The sequence below is a fragment of the Telopea speciosissima genome, chromosome 11 (genome assembly GCF_018873765.1).
Source record: "Telopea speciosissima isolate NSW1024214 ecotype Mountain lineage chromosome 11, Tspe_v1, whole genome shotgun sequence".
NCBI classification, from domain to species: Eukaryota; Viridiplantae; Streptophyta; class Magnoliopsida; order Proteales; family Proteaceae; genus Telopea; species Telopea speciosissima.
In genome coordinates, this window is record NC_057926.1 from 43,442,452 (window position 1) to 43,463,290 (window position 20,839).

The 20,839-nt window shown below is 38.1% G+C and overlaps 1 protein-coding gene across 1 annotated transcript; it reads left to right on the forward strand.

Moving 5' to 3' along the window:
* Nucleotides 1–11,121: 11,121 nt before the first annotated feature.
* LOC122645574 (mediator of RNA polymerase II transcription subunit 22a-like) lies at nucleotides 11,122–20,839 on the forward strand. Its single transcript, XM_043838878.1, has 4 exons — nucleotides 11,122–11,223; nucleotides 15,753–15,941; nucleotides 19,164–19,229; nucleotides 20,467–20,839. Exons 2-4 carry the CDS (start codon nucleotides 15,762–15,764, stop codon nucleotides 20,710–20,712), a joined length of 492 nt encoding a protein of 163 aa, XP_043694813.1. The 5' UTR covers nucleotides 11,122–11,223; nucleotides 15,753–15,761; the 3' UTR covers nucleotides 20,713–20,839.

Consider the following 20,839-nt stretch of genomic DNA (forward strand, 5'->3'; position numbering starts at 1 on the left):
ACTCATATAATCCGTATGTGAAACTGTGAAAGGACATTGAAAAAGATCCCTACACTGTAATTTATAGTTCACATGCAATACACATACCAAAGTTTCCTTGGAATCCTATATATACACAATGTTAATCCACTTGATCTTGGCTGAGACCATCAATATCATGTGTAATATCGGTAGGATCGGGTCAGATCAACCAATCCATCTCAAGAAGATGGTGTAATAAGCTTTGTTACTGGTATGAAGGTTTTAAAACATGGGCTTAGGATCCGGATCCGGATCGATACCGATCGATTCTTGATCAAAATCGACCTAAATTGGTGCTGGAATAGTTGCTTTGATGCCCTTTTAAGGATTTTGGGCATAAGGATTATACCAGTCAGATTGGCCAGAATCGAGATTCCAATCCAAATCAATCTATCCGGTCGATTCAATCCCGATTCTTGAAACCCTGATTGGTATTGAAATTCTTGGACTCACTCATTAAGCAAAATATGTCGAAAAAATACCAAAAATATTTGTTCAACTCAACTCAACCTTATCCCAACTATATGGAGTTCGCTACATGGATCCTTACCCTCTAATCAGCTCTATGTTAAAATTATACTTGTTAAAAGACCTAAGCTAAGCATCTCTTTCTTCACTCCCTCTCTTAAAGTTATTTTAGGTCACCAAAAATATTTGTTAAACTTATTTTAGTTTTTCTTCCCAAAAAAAAGTGGGGTGCATTTCTAACCGTTAGAAAATCAGGGGCTATATGTGTTGACCCTTCACAAAAAAGATGCCTAATAAGACAAGCTTATGGCTTGAGCATTAGAACCTGAAAATAGTCATGATTCATGAACTCCATGCCTTCTCAGAGTAAGAAAAGTCAACCTATGAACATGATAATTATTTGAGAGAAGGAAAAGTTAACTACATATATACCAAGGTTTAAAAAACTTTAAAAAGAATGTTATTTTTTGGGAAAAAGATCTCTTCTGGGAGTGTTTCTCTCATGAGTCTATCTCTCTCCTCTCTATGTGAAAAAACACCTCTGCCCCCTTGTTTAAGGAGGAGAGAGATAAACACATGGGAGTGCTGGCGTAGGCCATACTCTCAGACAGAAAACTACTTCCCTCTTTTTTAAGGTCAAAAGTTTTGTGCACAACCATGCGGTATTCACGATCGCACGCAAAACATTGGATGAGAATAAATAAAGGGTCGACACAACCAAAACCCCCACCCCCTATCTGACAAATGGTTCTCTCATCATGTGTGATCATGCATGAATCCCTTGCCCTTTTTTTTTAAGGGAAAATTTCACATACCTCCTCTGAGGTAAGGGTGTCAATCGATGTAAGATCAGGTATTCGATATGGTATCGATACAGTACTGAAGCCAAACACCCCATACCAATATCATACCGTATTGCATACGATACCATTGTGCCATATCGATATCGTATCGCATGGTATTCGTATGGTATACAATGTTATTTGGTATGTATATGATACAATATATGGTATTTATTATACGGTTTCTTATATTATATATATATATAATATGAAATATATTATATTTAGAATGTTATATTCTTATATATATTAATTATTATATATATTTAATACATATATACTTATATATTATTTATTATATATAAATTCATATATATATGGTATCAACTTTCATACCAATATCGTACTATATTAAATATGGTACCATTTTCCCATACCACAATTTGGTACGATTCAATAACAAATTGACACCCTTATCCTAAGGTATGACTTATGTACCTTCACCCGTGAGGTTTGGAAAATTTCATGTACCTCCCCTGCTTTCTAATCTAAATTACAAAAACCGTTCATTGTAGATGTTAGATGTCAATTTTTTTTTACCAAAATACCCTCATCTTCCCCAAATCGTTTAGGGTTTGGAAAAAAATAAGACTCCGGACACTCCAACATATGACTGTGATTTCGGTGTTGCTGGTGGTCTCGGTGTCGTTGATGGCTTCACGCGCAAAATTCAAGCCCATTTTGGTGAGGGTGAGCTCACACTGGGACGGTTGATGACACGTGTTAAGTACTCTTTCCTCACCCCAGGGAAGGCCAAGAGGTAGTGGTAAACTGGAAATGTACCTCTCCAACAATGTGGAGGCGGTGGCGGAGGAGGAGGTCGTAGCTCCGGTGTATGTTACCTCCAAGAGAGTTCTCTATGGGGAGGACCGCTCTGTCTGCGATCCAAAGCTCGACCGCTTGGAAAGCCACTTCAAATTGGTCACAAGGTATGGATTCGCAGTTAGGGTAGGCTTCGCCGGCGGCAGCTTCGCTGTAAGTTCTTGGGACGCCTTGGTAAGCCACGCGAAGCATGGAGCCATACAAAGGGTCAGGGGAGAGATCAGTGATGGTCAAGGGTTTGGGGAGATTGCCGAGAGGGACCAGATCTAGGGTTGTGTGGCCATTAATGCGGTGATTTCGGTGTTGTTGGTGGTCTCGGTGTTTTGCTGCTGAGAGACGACTTTGCTGGCGAGGATAGCGCAGAAGCTTTGCCAGTCGGGCACGCCTAGTTGGGCTTGAGCCTGAGACTGAACCTTCGCTGCCAGCAAAGTTGTTGGAGGAATCAGGCGGGAGATGCAATGGACTATGAGGCGTTTTGTGTTTCGGTGGTGATTGGGATTGAAGCGCTTGGGTGCTATTTGAAATTTTTTTCCAGCTTCATGGTAAGATTTATTGGATTTTTTTGCGAAATCCTAAAAGATTTGGGAAAGATATGGGCATTTTGGTCAATAAAATCAAAATTTTAATGTTTAACATTTGTTTTTGCTACTTTATTTGGAAAATAAGGGAGGTACATGAAATTTTTCAAACTTCACGGGTGAAAGTGTACATAAATCATACCTCGGGGAGATACGTGAACATTTCCTTGTTTTAATGAATTGAAAGACTAAGTATTTTGATTCTTATGACTTTTGATGCCTTCTCTCACATTTTCCTCAGAGATGATTGAGAAGTTACAGTCAAGAACTTACAATACTAATACTATAGTTTTATTCTCGACTAAGCTCCCTCAACAACCTCTTATTGTTTCCTTCCTTGATCTCTCAATCCCTCTTTATGGTAAGGATGCATAGGATCAATTTTCCACGGAAGGAAAAAGGAGGGGGATTGGTGACTAAAAGAAAAAGGAGGAAAAAGAAGCATATTCTGCCAGTGAAGTGTAGATTTCAATAAACACCTTCTCACATAATGATCTATGGGACCACATTGACACTCTCTCTTATTATGATCATGTGGGCCCATGTGGATGATTTCATTCTCCAAACCGTCATTAATGTGGTGTGCAGATTCCTTCTAACACGGTATTGTGAGAAACCCTCTCCAAAGAAAAATATTACAAAGTATCTTGAAAATATTAAAACTACCCAAAAATAAAAAAGACTTTCCTTTGTCAAAAAATGAAGAAAAAAAGGTTAAATTACAGCTGATCGAAGTTCCTAATGTTTGAGAAAACTGTCTTTAAAGAGTCTCATGTTTGAAATATTACTTTTTATTAAAACAAAAATTAGTACAATCTCCAGTCCCAATACCTTCTCTCCAGTCCATATTTTCTTGAAGCACTCTTCGGGGCATCTTTGTGATCACAAGTACATAGCTCACTTTGATTTCAAATCTGGAAGGTTTGTCACACCCTCTACCAATTTCTTTTTTTTCTAACATGTCACTAATCTCCACTCACAATAATGCCCACGAATTCAGACTTTATAGTGTGAAATGGACTTGGCAGAGTAATGCATGCATGACATATAAGCACAGCCATTCATGTGGGTCTAAGATTTTGCCTAAATAAAATGAAACATAGTCTTTATTTCCTTTTGTCCAAAGTGTATATCCTCGATCCCTCAATCTTCACATGACACATCAACCTCCTAACATATGCTTTGTCAGCACACAGCCAGATCAGTGAACCCACTAGAGAGATCATTCTCATGAAAATAACATCAAAAGAACAATCTTATTCAATATGAGGAAAGATGTCATTTAACTGACTTATGCATTAGGGGCCATTGCTTAGAACAATAGTAAAAGGTTTAGGCTTCGAGTCTTGAGGAAGGCCACTTTGTACGAAAAAATGTTAAGGGTTAGAATCGACTCCAAACTCACCCCTCCTAGGACCCGTGTTGGTGGAGCCCAGGTCCACAAAAGTCCAGCCCATTTTTGGGCTTTGTTTTGTTTGGAGCTTGTGGGAGCCAAAACGTCAAAAGGGGTGTTTCCCTATTTTGTTTTTTGGTTTTGTTTGAGAAGCACATGCATGGCTTAGGTCTTGTACCAAGTATGATCTCAGACAAAATCTATTGGAGTTTGTTGTAGATACGGGAGATGATGGGAGGACGAAGGTCGTGGATGTGACTGGTCCCAACGGGACGGATGTTCAAGAAAGCAACAGGTTTGATGGTTTCAGTGGCAATGGGGAAAGGGGCAGCCGTGGTGGATACGGTGGGTATAACGGTGGGAGTAGACGTGGTGGTGGTGGTGGTCAAATGAGAGGGGGTGGTTATAGTGGTGGAGGTTACCACGATGCACCCGTGGTGCATGTTACAATTGCAATGAGACGGGGAACTTGGCCAGGGACTGTCAACAAGGAGGCAGAAGACATGGCGGTGGTGGTGGTGGCTGCTACAGTTATGGGGAGTGATGTTAAGGTGAACCTACTTCAAGACCTTGAAGATGAACAGTAACAGAGGTTGGGTACATGGAGTGGGTTTGTTTCTTATAAGAAACAAGAAATTAAGGGCAAAATTGTTATTTTCTTTCAAAACTAACAGAGTTAGTATTTAAGGGTACGAAAGTAATTTTTAAAACTTCAAGGATGATAGACATAATTGTTTGAAACCCCAGGGATGATTGATGTAAATTTCCTTATTTTTTAAATACATATGACCCATGGCCATTAATTACACCTTGTATCAACCCACTTACTCATCATCATCAAACCTATCAACACCATTCATAAGTACCGCTGTGCTCTAGACTCTAGAGCTTGTGATTTGTAAAGGTATGGTTTTCAAAAAATGAACCGGAATAGATCATCAGTTGATTTGTCGTATCAGATTTTATTGGAACCAGCCTCATTTAACCCGGAATATATCTAACCCTCCCCAGCCAGCTAGGGATGTAAATGAATAGTCAAAATCCGTTTCTGTATCCGTGTCTGTATCAGTTTAGCACTATTCGAATCCGTCCGAAAGGTAAACGGGTACAGATACGGATAGGCTATAGCTATTCGAAAACCTATATTTACATGTAAACAGATAAAATATCCGATCCATATTAGTGTCCGTATCCGTTTAGCACTATCCGAATCGGGTGTGGATGCGGATATAGCACTATCCGAGCCAAATCCGATCCGTTTACATCCCTACAGCCAGCCAATCAAAACCGAGTAACCTAGCTCCGATTCTCAAACTGATTCTGCTCCATCCAAAGTAATCTTATGTTTAATTCTTTTTATAGTGTAAGGCTGTAAGCCATATCCAGTGTTCCTGCTTATTTGTAACAGATCTCAACAAATCCTATGATACTAAAAAAAGAAAATATAAATATAGATAGATTACAAAATATATGGAATTTATACAAAATTATGTTAATAAATAAGGAATATTAAAAAAAGATATTCTCTTATTTTTTAATAAATGCCCCCTCAGGCTCTGACTTGGATAAAATATTTGTTGTTAATTAATATTTGTTTCCTCTTGATACAAATCATCCCTATAAATTTGGATGGACTACAATCCAAATGTCCCAAAAGAACTACATTTGGTCTAGTAGATATAGATAGGTTCCAATGTCTACCAAAAAAAAAAAAAGATAGGGTACAATGTATGTGGAATTTATATAAAATCATGTTAATAAATAAGGACTATTAATAAAAAAATATTCCCTTATTTTGTAATAAAGGCACCTTACCCTCAAGCTCTGATTTGGATAAAATCTTTGTCATTAACACAAATCATCCCTATAAATATGGTTGGGCTACAATCCAATTTTCATACAAGAACTACATTCGGTGCAGTGATCAAATCTTAAGTTTTAGAGAAAACTCTATTGCAGGTCTCTAATACACTATAGCCATGAAGAAGGTGGTTTACGTTGTTCTCCTCCTGGTTGTTGCAATTGGTTAGTCATCTCTCTCTCTCTCTTCCTATATTGATATAGATTGGCACTGATTGGCTTGTATCAGGCAATTTTGCCCTTGATTTTCCTTAAAAAAATAGATTTTTAACTATTTTACCCCTGGTTCGTATCATTTTATCAGTACAGAGTAATTTTCTTTCCGAGAGTGTGGCCTACCCTAGTATTCCACACCTCTGCCTCCTTGTTTTGAGGGTGAGAGAGACACATGGGAGTACTGACATAGGCCACACTCTCCAACATAGTTCTTTTTCCCATTACAATATTAGCACGATATCATCATCATCAATGGTTAGCAATTCAATATCGATACGGATTGGCCTATCCGATACTGATAACTTAACTCTATCTCTCTATCTCTCTCTCTCTCTCTCTCAGAGACATGATGTGATCTTTGTGTCTAACATGCAGAGTCGATGGTGGAAGCATCAAGTTGTAAGAGCGCTAAGGACTGTGGTGGAAATGTACTTCCTCCTCCAGATTGTCACTTTGACTGCAGGAATGCAGAGTGCATTACAGTGTGTGGGGATAAAAAAGCTGCACTTTCATGTGCGACCCCTACGGATTGTGCACGACTAGCGGTTCCTCCTCCAGATTGTCACTTTGACTGTAGGAATGCAGAGTGCATTACAGTGTGTGGGGATAAAAAAGCTATTCATGTGCGACCCCTATGGATTGTGCATGGCTAGCGCTTCCTCTTCTAGATTGTTACTTTGCCTGCGAAAACGCACAGTGCACTGTTAAGTGTGGGTTAAAAATAATGACCTGAGGGTTGTTGTGATGTTTTTTGGAATTTAAAATAATTATTATAATAAATAAATAAACTTTTTTCTATTCATGTGTTGTAGTTGTGCATACTTTAATAAATTGGAAATGGTAAAAAAAACTTTGTTCTAATAAAAAACAAAAGGTCAAACCTAGAATAAACTGTGTTTGGTATGCATTCTTGAAATGCATTCTAAGTTGATATTGCATTCTTGAGCGATAAAAATAACTCATCCACAATGCAAAGTTGATCTAAAATGCATATCAAACACATTGTTAAATTGATGAATAAAGATTTTTCTTGCTATTGGGATACACTGACTTCGAGAAATGATATTTGATATATTTTCCAATGGTTTTTCTTACTAATTCTTAGAATATTGGAGCAAGATAAATAGTGATAAAACTTTTGAGAGTGAGAGAGATAGAGAGAGAAACTTCAACCTCATGGATACAGATTGGTATTGGCAAGGATTGGTTGTATCGAAAAAATTTGCCCCGATTCACCTTTAGAAATGGTTTTTTGGCCAATTTACCCCTTATTGGTGATACGGTATTAGCACAGCATCAGGATCGATCACTTGCAAAATTGGCACGATATCGATAACTTAAACCATGGTTATGAACCACAGTAGCAAATTTGACATATGATAGGAAAGAGGGTCTTTCAAGAAATGTCACACTCCTAAAAGGATAAAGATTAGATTGCTTCTCTATGTTTCAGAGCCAATATCTGCACCAATTAAACCAACCATACATGGAACTTAAACAAACAAACAAATGTATGATATAAACTCTTATTTTTTCCGCTTGATTTAAACAGAATATAGTCAAGATATGTAACGGATAAGTTTTGATCTTGGAAGTCATTATCTTTCATCATCATCGGGACTACAATTATCAGTCTTAAATGCTTAGATTTAATTACATTATATAAAATTAGTAATAGAGGATCAATGTGTGGAAAAATGTTGGACTTGTACATCTGTAGCTAGATTCATGTTATACAGGATTTGTACTTGATGCAATGAATGCGTTCCATGGCCAAGAATGAGGGGGTAGTTTAGTTTCACATCGATCAGGTAATGTGCGACAGTTTGACTTATGACCTTAGAAGGGCCTCTCCACCCTGAAGCTTGGGTTTTTGGGTTAGACGTCATTAGTACACTACCATCTCATTGGTAAATTTTCGATCCAATACAAGTATACAATATAATGTTGGTTAGATAGATCATCATTCAAACTTAAGAAAATTTATAAGAATGTCATAAACCTCTAATATGGTATAACGGGGTTAGTAATATATTCATTTATGTTGAAATTTGATTGGTGAAGAACATCTTGTTATGTGGATTCACTTTGGTTTCCATGCCTAGACACAAAAACCGTTGTCCCCTGGGAATGACCTCCTTGCCCCCATGAAAAGGCAGAAAATAAATTCCATGGGGATCAAGGCGGTCATTTCCAGGTAGTAGGGCGGTTTCTGTGTCTAGGCGTGGGAATCATGCTAGCCGCACGACCAGTTAGTGTTCTTCAGAGTTTGATAAAGAATTTGATAACTATAGGTGTATTTAGAATTTGATAACTTCCTTTAATTGCCATTTGTCTTATTTTTAAGAGTTATTTAAGATAGGGGTATAAAAAGGTTCTCAAAAATAATTTGAAAAAGACATATCAAGAGATATTATATCATTACCAAGAGATGTTATTGTCATGCACATGTTTTGCCCTTTTAGTACGTCACATTCTTTCACAATGAGGTAATAATGATATTTCACACATATACTCAAAAAATGTGTCAAATAATTTGTAATTTTATTTTTACGTCTTTTTAATGTAAGATATAATTTTTCCAATGAGGGTAAGAATTACGATTTTACCTGTATACTCGAAAAGTGTATATGACAATGGAACTTGGGGGCAATTAAAAATTGATATCAAGTTCTAAAAACACCTATAAAGATGTCATTCAAACACTTTCTTTTCTTACAAAAAAAAAAAAAAAAAAAACACTTTCTTTTAGTATACATTATTTTACAATGGAGGGTAAATATTGTCATTTCAGCGTCTACTTGAAATACATGCATAATAATGACATCGACATCAGACACTCCCGCGTAGTTAGGTGGGATGGAACAGAAAGTCGACAAGACCTCATTGGTCTTGAACCCAGATCGTATCTTTGTACAAGTACCATCCAAGGCCCCCAGAGTCACTCCCATGGAATCCACTGTAGGACCCATAAGAAGAGTGGATTCCATGTGAGTGGCCCTTGGAGGGCCTTGGACGGTTCTTGTAGAAGGACATAATCCGGTCTCCTTGGTCTTTATGCCAAAGGCTGTGAGACTGGATCATGTCCTTGTACCTGTCCAAGGCCCTCCGGAGCCACTCACATGGAATCCAATGTGGATCCACCGAGCTACAAACTCATTCCCAAATTTTTTAAAGGGTATTTGCCAAATGCCCCCCTCAAAATGCCCATTTGTACAAATGCACCTTACAATTTTACAATTTCTAAATGCCCCCTACTTTCAAAACATTGTAACATTTTAGTCCAGTCCGTTAGTCTAAATGTTAGACGTTAGTTTCAGGGAATCTAATGACCAAAATACCCTTGTGATAAAAACCCACCAAAATTAAAGAGTAAAGTAATCAAATTGCCCTCATCTTCTCCAAATCGTTTAGGGTTTGAACTGAAACTTTTTTCCCTAAACGATTCCAGAGATGAGGGTTTTGTAATCTACAGTTTGGTTTGTCGTGTGTTGTAGCCCTTTTTTTCTCTCCTAATTTTTTGGATGATTTTCACTCTTTAGCAATAGAGGGGTTTTGTTTCTATCTTTCAGGTAATATTGTTAAATCTGATTTGGGTTTAAATTGCTGAGGGTATTGTTGCATTTGAGTTGGTTCTTTATTCTTTGTCGATATTGGCTTTGGTTCCCGATGTCGATGAGTGTTTCAAATGGGAATTCGAGTTGTTGGGAAAGGAAGCATCAGTTGCATTCTTCAGGGAATTGTGTTTGAAGCAAATGTATAAATGGACTAGAGGAGAAAAAATGAGGGAAATGACAAAACTTTAGCTGGGGAGACTTTTCATTTTCTGGAGATTAGAACGTTCGGATATATTGGTAAGGCACAAGGAATTAAGAGTTTCGTGTGAAAATTACAGAATGGGGAGGGTCAAGCTAAAGATAAAGAGACTGGAGACTACAGTGGACGGCAAGTGACCAACTGGAAAAGGAAGGCTGGCAACTTAAAGAAAGCTAAGAAGTTATCGATAATTGTGTGATATAGACATTGCCCTCATGTTTTCACCAACTGGCAAGGCTACATTGGAATCGTTATCCTCTCTCGTTACTGTACGGTGTAGTAATGAATCATGCGACGACTGCAAAGGTCATGTGCACCATGTGGGATCCATTGTGCCACATGGCCTCTGCAGCACCGCACGATGTAGTACTGCATCGTGCAGTAACAAGAGAGGATAAAAATTCGACTACATTGTGCCTCGGAGAACGCACGATGTAGGTCTTTCCATAAACGATTCCCTAAAACTAACGTCTAACGCTCAATTTTGGTGGGTTTTTATCATAAGGGTATTTTAGTCAGTAGATTCCCTAAAACTAACGGTTAACATCCGAGACTAACGGACTTGATTAAAATGTTACAATGTTTTGCAAGTAGAAGGCATTTGGAAATTGTAAAATTGTAGGGGTGAATTTGTACAAATAGGCATTTTGAGGGGGGCATTTGGCAAAAACCCATTTTAAAAAAATAAAGCTTCATTGCTTGCAGATATCTAGTCTTATTGTATCTGATTTCAAGTTTTCATGCTATAGCTGAGAACTTCACTCCATCGTCTTTCAAAGGTTTCACGTTCAAAGGCTCCAAAATTTGAGATCCTTGGATGTATATAGAACCTAAAAATAGTTGCTGATTTCCAAATCAATATCTTCCTTCCCGTTCCAAGTTCCAACCATCTGCAATGCCGCTTTTGCCAATGAAGCTGCTATTGTAAATCCTTCAGAGCTACTGTTTCCATTTCAGCCAATTGAGTATGCCAATTCATTCATATAATTTTAGGTAAATCTTTTCAGTTTGATTATTAGCTCGTAGTGTGGTTTGTCTTTGATTTAGGTTTTTAAGATTTAATTTATGCTCGTAGTTTGATTCCCCCCCCCTCCCCCCTTCAATTTCCTTTGCATGTACGGGTTTTCTACTGGTTTCCCCACACCAGCACTTTAGCGGAGACCTGACAGTCGATCGATCGAGACTCGAGAGAGTTATTCCGGCGCAGGTACGCTTTCTCCTCGTTTTCTTCTTCTCAAGAATTGATCGAACAACACATTTAGCTGCACATGTGAAAGAAAGAGAAGAAAAACTTCTTTTTTCTGCGAGGGCCTAAATTTTGACGGTAATTACTGCCATTCTGTTAATATTTTGTATATGGTTCCCCTTAGTGTTGGAAACTACTGATCATTAGTCATTAAAACTGAAGCCACAGAACTCTCAGTCTCAGCTGCGTTGCAATGAATCTAGATCTTTTCCCTTATCTGTTAAAGATTACAGATTATTGGATCTAAAGGTCGATCAAGATTTTAGTTATCAGTCAGAAGGTGTCTTAACCTCCAAATTCTAGAGGCAGTCTTGTTGCTTTAACGAGGATCATTATCAGATTGCTTGAATTTGCAGCTTGGTTGCAATCAGACAACCTTCTAAGACCTAAACCCCTTTGTTACTGTACTCACAAGAAGAAAATCTACTGCTTGCAAGGGAGAGTTTCTTTTCTATGAGCAAGATAGAACATGAAAGAGTCTCTATGTCTTGAAAATTATGTTTTCAAGGTTCATTTAGCTGGAAGTTGGTTTTTTGTAATTGATTCATGGTATTTCATGAGAAGTAGGTATTTCATGAGAAAGTAGTAGGATGTTTCGCCCAATTCACCTGCCTTGGTATAAAAGCAGCTTGGTTAATGTTAACCTCCATACTGATCACTTTTTTTTGGGGCATTTATGTATGAAAATGCAACAAGAAACCAACCTGCAGTCCAAGAATGGGTTGGTGGAATCAACTATAGAACATAGTTACTGTTTGACTTTATTTTTTATGGACATTCTATGCTGAGGAGAGCATCCTTGGAAATTTTTTTTTTTCGGTCGGATGTAATTGATTTGTTTTCATACACTTGGGTGGGATGGGAAGTGCAGTACAATATAGACGGAAGCATGGCGGAACTTGACCCTAGGTCTCGGCTATGACAAGCCAGAGACCATACCAGCTGAGCCAGCTGCCACCTTCAAGCATCATTGAATTCAGTTCTTGATTCTTCTCCGCCAGGTTAGCTCATTAGTTTGTTGTTCTAAATTCCTATTCATCATCAATATGGGGTGAATTTAGCTGAAGTGATAGGGTGAAGTTCCGTTGTTGTTTGAAGTGGTACAACACTGTTCTTTTGTTAGTAAGATTTTCCTGTATTTTCTGAAATCCTGATTCTATTATGAGCTTGGAAATTTGATTTTGAGCTTGTGTTGGACATGGACGGATAGAAGAAGTGGACTTGGCTTTGAGAATTTTATTATCATTGAATTATGGTGGAACCTGTTATCTGAATCCTTCAACATTCTTGAACCATCTCCGGATAGGATTTTGAAACGATTTATTCCTGAGGGTTTGTCTTTGAAGAGGGCACTATGGGGGCAATGTCTGATTGATGTAGATCCCACGACTGACTAGAAGAAGAAGAAGAACCAAGGCCCATCGAACCAGCTCTAGATGGACCAGAACTGGATCAGATCAAGCCAGCCCAGCAGGTCTTCTAGAAGGGCCAAGAAAAAGAGGCCAAAACATTGTTCATGTGAACAATGTCACAGCCCATATTTTCCTTGTGTGGAGATATTTTTTAGAAGATTTTATGGGCCCATCAAGTGTAGAAGGTTTCTCTCCTAATGCTACCATAGTCTAGTTTCTATTTTCAGTTTTAGAAAGCATACTAGGTAGCTTCTAATTTCAGTTTGTTTCTATTTTTGTTTCCTTGCTTGTTTAGAAGGCTGGATCTATAAAGCCTTTCGTAGTTTCTAATTTCATTCAGTTTCTATTTGCATTAGTTACTATTTTCATTAGTTTCTATTTTCCCAACAGTTGCTAAGTGTTACTTTCTATTTTTGTAGCCTAGCCTCAGTCCGTAAAAAAGCAGCTATTGTAATTGATTGATGGAGAATTAATGAATGAAGTTTTGAGGCATTCTTGCACTCGATTATGGGAGTAAAACCCCTGTTCAACAGCTGGGATAGCTGTGGGTGAGAGACCTAGGCTGAGATAGCCATTCCCCTACCCCCCTTTCTCTTCTATCTTCTCTTCTTTGTCTTCTTCTCCTTTTCCTGTTCGATATACGCTGCTGTGCTGTTTCTGTGACTGCAATAAACTATTGTGAAGATACCCTTTTGAAGACCAAATTCAATTCCCAATCATCTTCAAGGATTGCTGCTGTTGCACACCATTAATAGATCCTTATCGTATTGATCCTGGTTGAAATTGAGGGAGAGAATTTTAAATTATTATTTTTTATTTTGTACAGTAGTTCAATTAGTTGTAGCAGAAATGTGATAATTCTGACTACAGGTGTTGGTTTGGGGTTTCCCTTATTTTTCTGGCAGGGAACACTTATAATGGGATTGATTACTTTGTTTTTCTTGATAACAAGTTGGAGCAAATAGGATATTAATAATATTAGGAAGAGTTGATGTTATTAGAGATCTATATGTGAGGTTTAAACTCATTAAAACAGCGTACCCAGTGCACAAGGCTCCCACCACTGTAGGGTCTAGGGAGGATCATAATGTACGCAGCCTTACCCCTGCTTTAACAAAGAGGCTGTTTGCAGACTCGAACCCATGACCTTACCCCTGCTTTCGCAATGAGGTTTAAACTCATTGTTTATCACAAATGGAATGATATCGGATTTGAAGTCAAGAGTTCCTCCTCTCAGCTTTATGGATTCATGGTGTGGAGGTGGCTTCCCAGAGAAGTTCTGTTCTCTTTCTTCTATTTTATATCTCTAGCTGTCTGTCCAGATACATAATCTCCAGACTGGCCAGTCCTGAACTAACTTTCGATTTTCTTCATTCAAATATCTTTTTCTAGCTTCTAAAACCATCTTAATGATTAAACTTTTTTTATTCTCTTCAAAATCTACCTCCAAACCTAGCTATAAGCTAACTCATAGCCATTCTTGGGCTAAAATCCTAAAACCTGTTTACTTCAAGGAGCCATAAAAAAAATTCTAGGTACACCAACCAACCATGGAGAGGAATAACTTCTGTCAATAATTACCTATAAAACAGCCTTTTATATGATTCTGTTAACCCTATTTTCTTTGATTTCTCTTTTAAAGCCTACCTCACTTATTTTCACTTAATTAAAGATTCAATCACTTTTAATGATTTTAGGTTTCACAATTCAATCTTTCTTCCTTGTACAATCTTTGTTCACAATAATTTTTCTTCTGATAGCTTACAGCATATTAGAAAATTATATTAACAGATTTGCCATGTGAAATTTGTGGTCCCATCTCCACTGTATGGCCCATCATGTTAAGGCTGTTAACCTTGCTATTGTCACTTGGTTGAACTGTAGTTGCCAATATTGAATTTCAAACAAATTTCTGTAGCTTTATATCTCCATGTGGAAAAAAGGGATTGAGCTGAAACTGGTCAGACTTATTGATGTGGGCACAACATGTCCACAAACTTTGAGTGCCAAATGAGCTGCCATGTGGCAGATATTTAGGCCATTAGGACAGATTTTGCCTAAATGGACCATTGATGCAACCTACCATAAGGGCAATGGTTTCCTTAATGGTCCATTGGGATAAGCTTATATATTCACCTAAAAGTTTGATTGAAATTTTACAATGATCTGATGTGGCTGAAATTTCTGTCTCCAAATTGAAATGGCCACAGAAATGATTTATAATAAGCTCTTGTTGATGGTGATTAATTAGCTGTTTCATGGTCCTATCTTCAAGTTTTGGTCTTTCTTGGTGACTCCTCATAGGCTTGACATTTTTCTTTATAGGTATCTTTTTTGCATATTATTATTATTATCTTATTCTCATTCTCTTAGTATGGATTTCTTTTTTCTTGCTTATGTCTGCATTTATGCAACCAAAAGCACAGTTTTTCTCATTAAAACTGAGCCATTAACTTATTACATTGTGTTTCTCTTTCGTCATATTTTCTCCTAGGGATAATGACATGCATGCTGCTGGTAGTGCATGCCCTTGCACACTCTGTCACACTCTATGATGCATAGTTATCAAGGCGTTGCCAAGGCGACACCATGGCGTCCTGGCTCCTTTGTTGCCTTGGACGCCTTGGGCGCCTAGGCGGGAGCGTTGCCGCCATGGTGGTGTCGCCTTGATTTTTTACCCTCTCTGACCATGTGGGCCCCTGTATACTAGAATCGTTATCACCTCCAATTCCTGCCCGCTCCAATTCCCTCCAATCCCTCACATAGGAGCGGAAATGACCACCTTACCCACGGCCCCCACACACTGCCCAAGGTAGGGTAGGGTGGTCATTTCTACTCCTATGTGAGGGATTGGAGGGAATTGGAGGGGGCAGCGAATTGGAGGTGATAAAAATTCCTGTATACTAACTGTAATGCACTCCCTCCAATGCATCAATTGGCTTGGCGTGCGAGTTGCCAATATACACTGGCAGTGTGTCGATCCCTCCCCTTCTTATATTTCCTCTTATTAGAGTTCCTACTAGATGCTGTAAGTGTTTCTGTGCTGACATTTTTGTCATGTATTTTCTTGTCCTTCAGAAAGAGAGAATGAACAAAGCAGGGGGAGTGGGAATTGGAGTTGGTCTTGGAGGTGGTGGTGGTGGCAGTGGACCAACAGCGGCAGCAGCAGCAGCTGCAGCTCAGAAGCAGAAGACTCTATTGCAGAGAGTTGACACAGACATAACCAACATGGTTGACAATTTCAGTCATTTGATTGGCGTTGCTAGGGTACGTCTTTCATCCCTCTCTATCCCAATGTTTTTCTTTTGTTTGATTAATAGTGAATTTAAGAGCTCTCCGAAATGCTTCATTTTCATATTATTTCTTTCTATTTAACTCAATATTCATTCTTGCTTCTAGAGTTCTGAATCCTAAGAAACAAACCAACCTTGTTTAATTCTACAAAAGATTTATTATCTGATTTTGTCATTTTAACTTGGAAAGCTAAAGTGGTCCTTGTCTCAAGTCAGTCTGTCCCTACAGGTTGAACGAATGCCATTCCTGGGTTAGCATTACCCCAACCCTTAAACCAATCAACATTGCATTTCATCAGCTGACAATGAAAAACTGAATTAATCTCTTCTAGTGTTAGTGACAATTTCTTTTAACCATTTATAATAGATTGTAATGTTGGTAAGTGCATTGTGGCAGTTAGAGACTTTCTAAAAAGAATTTTGAAAGGAAAAAATGGCAAGCACTGTGGTCTTAAAATTGTCAATTAATATGCTGATTGTACTGTTTTCTGCTGTCGGAGGTACTGCATGAAGATGATTGACTGCACTACATTCCAGTTGGTAAAGTTTTTTATCACTAGCTCTTCGCTATAGGCCCATTGATGCAGGGAGAAATTGGTTCACAAGGTTCTTTTCCAGAACCTGGGTCAAATGCTAGTCCAAAGGCCAGCACCAGCCCAAGCCTCAGGCAGGTCCTTGCTGTCCCAACCTGGCCCTGCTGAGTTTATTTTATATAGTTCTTTTTGAGTTCACTTGGGTCCATTATTTTGGAACAGCTGTTGGAGAAGACTTTTGGTATTCTTTGTGTAAGCAAGCCTAGATCGAATCTGGAAGAGAATAGGATAAGTTGTAGAGCTGGAGTCCCACCACTCTACCAGCCATAGGAGTCCCACCTAGGCCAATCCGCAGGAGTCCCACCTGGGTTGCTGAATCTCACAGCTCTTGTTTCTCACAATAGGATTTTTGTTTTCAAAATTCTGGGTTGTCTTTGAGAGCAGCCAGTACTTGCATTATATAGAGATGGAAATCTTGAATATAGCAAAATAACATTAAGGAGACCCTTAGAATTCCAAAAGGGTTTTGGAATTCCCCATACATAGATAACAAATCCTAAACATAGATATCTGCCCCCAAGACATTAAAAACTAAACTCAAAACATTGAACCCACCCCCAATACATAGGAAACATAAACCAAGAAAATTAACTAACTCTTGGAATTCTTAAAGACACTAGGAAAATTAACCAACTCTTGGAATTCTAAATACAATAAGAATACCAACAATCTTCTCCAGCAGCTGTTTCAAAATAATGGACCCAAGTGGACCCAAAAAGAACTATATAAAATAAACTCAGCAGGGCCAGGTTGGGACAGCAAAGACCTGCCTGCGGCTTGGGCTGGTGATGGTCTTTGGACCAGCATTTGCCCAGGTTCTGGAAAAGAACCTTGTGAGCCAATTTCTCCCTGCTTCATTCTGAAATTCCTGCAACTGCAAGCTATTCTTCTCCTGGCTTCAGTTCTGGTGCCAAGATACTGCATCAAAATCCTGTTATGATGTTCTTCTCTTTAAGGTCATATTTTCCATTTGATCATTTGCAGTCATGTTTCTTGTCACTTCAATCCAGCTCATCTTCAGCCTTCCCCTTGTTGTTTTATTACCTTGAATTTTCATCTTATTTATTCCCACTGGTGAATTGGTTAGTCACCATTGCACATGGCTAAATCATCTCAATCAACTTCCCATCATCTTGTCACCTATTGGTGCTGCTCCTAATTTCTCTCATGTATTCGTTTCTGATACCAGCCTTCTTAGTCTTGTTACTCATCTGTCTTAACACTCTAGGAGCTCCTCTAGAATCTCTTCTCCACTTCATCCATCTTGCTGAAATTTTGAATCGACATCCTTTTCAATTTCTCCCTCCTCACTTATGATTACATGAAGATATCCTTAAACCATAGGTTGTGACCATCTGGTCATGCTACCTTTGGATATCAGTCTCTTAGGTGTGATCAATTCAGTTGTGGGTCTTGATGCTCTGTACACGAGATACAGGTGATATGGTGCTCAAGATTGTGTAGCCTGAGGCTCCATTATCTCCATTTCTCATATCTGGAAGAACCATGTTTTCATCACTTGATAATCAGAAGTGACTTTGAAATTTGACTACTGGAATGATGCTGGAATATTATTTGCCAGTTTTTCAGTAATTCAAAAGATTTTATGATTATTGAAAAGTATGGAAAAGGGCACCCCCTATGCTGTACATGCTAACAACAAAATCTCTGCAAAGGTCAGCTAGAGATAAAACATAGCTGAACAGCAGCTTAGTCTTAATATTAATATGGACACATCTTTAGGTTCAGCAAAGACATAGGCCCATCACTGGAATTTATTTTGCCTTGCAAGTTGCAACCATAAATGCATCGAACAAATAACCGACAATTAAGAAAAAGTAGGTAATTTCTTTGATTTACATGAATTTGCTGTTTATTCTTTGCATTCTCCCATGATTTTAATAGAGGGCACTGAAAGTGTCTTACACTCTCACAGACTCTGCTTCCCTACTTCACTACATGTGGATTTCTCCATATTAAGAGATTTCGGTTTCAACCCTGGTCGAAACCGAAATATTGCAAAATCTTGGTGGTTTCGACCGAGATTTCGAACTATGTAATAGACATAATCTTTGAACAAATTGTGGCTGAGAATTGGAATATCACTGATTGTATAATGTAGGGAAGTGAAAGTTGAAGGATGGTATGGATTTTGATATTATGTCAATGTTTAAAGTAACAATACTTATTGCTAACTGGGGGTCATCCTCTTGGTAAATTTGGATATCTTTCTGGCTGACTAGTATCATATGATATCAATAATTTTCATCTCTATGATGGATCTGTGTCATATAGGGATGTTAAATTATATGATCCATATCCAAGTCAATAGAAAAAATGGATTCCTTTTGAATGTGGTTCGGAGGATGAGTTTTGCAGGGTTTTTTTTTTCTTCTGATTTTATATATTTCTATTTGTATCCAATTCCTTGTGGTTTCTGATGTGATCCCATGTGGAAAACACTGTATGAGAGTATTAGTAGGATCTATTCAGACTTTATCGTTAACTCATTACCATCTTATAGTTGTCATAGTATAAATCTCAACATGAACATCATGACAAATTTAAGCATTAATTGAAGTTGAGAATGTTGCTCTTATTAGGTAAGTGACCCACCAGTCAGGAATTCACAAGAAGCATTCATGATGGAGATGCGTGCAGCCAGAATGGTACGAGCATTTACTATGTGTCAAGATCACCAAGCATACCCTCATTACTATCATATTCCTCTTTGTAGTACTGATTGTTTCTCCAGTGTTACCTCATTAAACTCATCCATTGCCGCCTTCTTTTCCAACCTTCTCTTAATATTACCCTTCACGAGGGCAGCCCTGACCTTCTGCACATCACCAGGGACCTTAGGGCATTTTTCTATCTTCTACTTGTCATTACTAATGGGTCTGCCATGCCTCCATGCATTATCCCCTCCTTCAGCCATTATGCAACGTTCTTAAATAAAAATATTTTTAAAATAATAATTACCTAATGGGGCACTGTTCTCTGTGCCGCAGCACACCCTGCGCCCAGGCACATGGGGGTGGGTGCAATGACCACCCTGCCCCCTGCACAGGCTGCCCATGTGCCTGGGTGCAGGCTGCGCTGCGGCACAGAGAACATTCTCCCTTACCTAATTAACAGAAATTAAGTATGGAACCACACATTAATAATTGCTTTTAGATAAACGGTGTACATTTATAAAACTGAGCCCCCACAAATATGTATTTGCCCTAGTTTTTCAAATAATTGTTTCATGAAAATCATTTTATAATTTTTAATAAAAAATCATTTTTAATAAAAATAAAAAAAATAATAATTTAGAGACAGAAAATTAAAACCCACACCATGAACTTGTAGATCGTCCTCTGCTTTTTAGCATAAAAAAAATTGAATACCATCAAATATATATTTACCTTATTTTTTTACAAAAATTACTTTCAAGAAAAAAAGGGTTTACCTTTAAATTTGAATTTTGCCCAAGTGTTTTTCAAATCCCCACGAAAATATTTTATTAACTGCTCCAAAGTAGACCACAAAGCTTTGATCCAACAAAAATTGAAGGATTTTTACAAAAAATCTGAATTTCTAGCAATTCCAGACCTTGTGGATGAAATGAGCGTAAATAATTGAAAGTTTGACGAAATGAGTCGAAATCTCGACTTAATATGCAAGCTTTGTATTGTTTCAGTGGTCATTTCACTGAACATGGTATTCCATGTAATTTGCACTGCTTTTCAGTTTGGTTTCTGAAAATATTTTGCCAAATTTCTAACCATGATTTTAAACAGAATTAAGAGATGGATTGAAACAGATTTTGTGTAGCCTCATTTAGTGGGATTCAGGGTTTAGTTGAGTTGAGTGATGGTGCTCCACTTCCACTAAACTGGGAATACATCTCTGGTGAAACAGGTTCAGGCGGCAGATTCACTCCTAAAGTTGGTGTCAGAGCTGAAGCAGACGGCTATCTTTTCAGGTTTTGCATCTCTAATTGAGCACGTTGAGCAACGGACTATACAGTTTAACCAACAGGCTGAAAAAACAGAGTATTTACTGGCTAGAATTGGAGAGGAAGCAGCTGCTAGCTTAAAAGAGCTTGAAACCAATTATTATTCATCGATCCGTTCAGTGTACGGAGATCAATCTGAACCATCATGAGGTTCAAAATGGCTCCAACAATGGAGAAACTCATGCAGGAGTGTGTTTGATATATCCAAATCGAACGGTTGACAAGTTGATTTCTTTAAACCTACGATCCTTATAAATCATTTCTCTATATTGAATA

Excerpts from the sequence above, each read along its gene's own strand:
- LOC122645574 (XM_043838878.1), top strand. The coding sequence starts at position 15,762 with ATGAACAAAGCAGGGGGAGTGGGAATTGGAGTTGGTCTTGGAGGTGGT. Across the intron at positions 15,942-19,163 it reads ATTTGATTGGCGTTGCTAGG|GTAAGTGACCCACCAGTCAG; the intron begins GTACGTCTTTCA and ends TGCTCTTATTAG. Across the intron at positions 19,230-20,466 it reads AGATGCGTGCAGCCAGAATG|GTTCAGGCGGCAGATTCACT; the intron begins GTACGAGCATTT and ends CTGGTGAAACAG.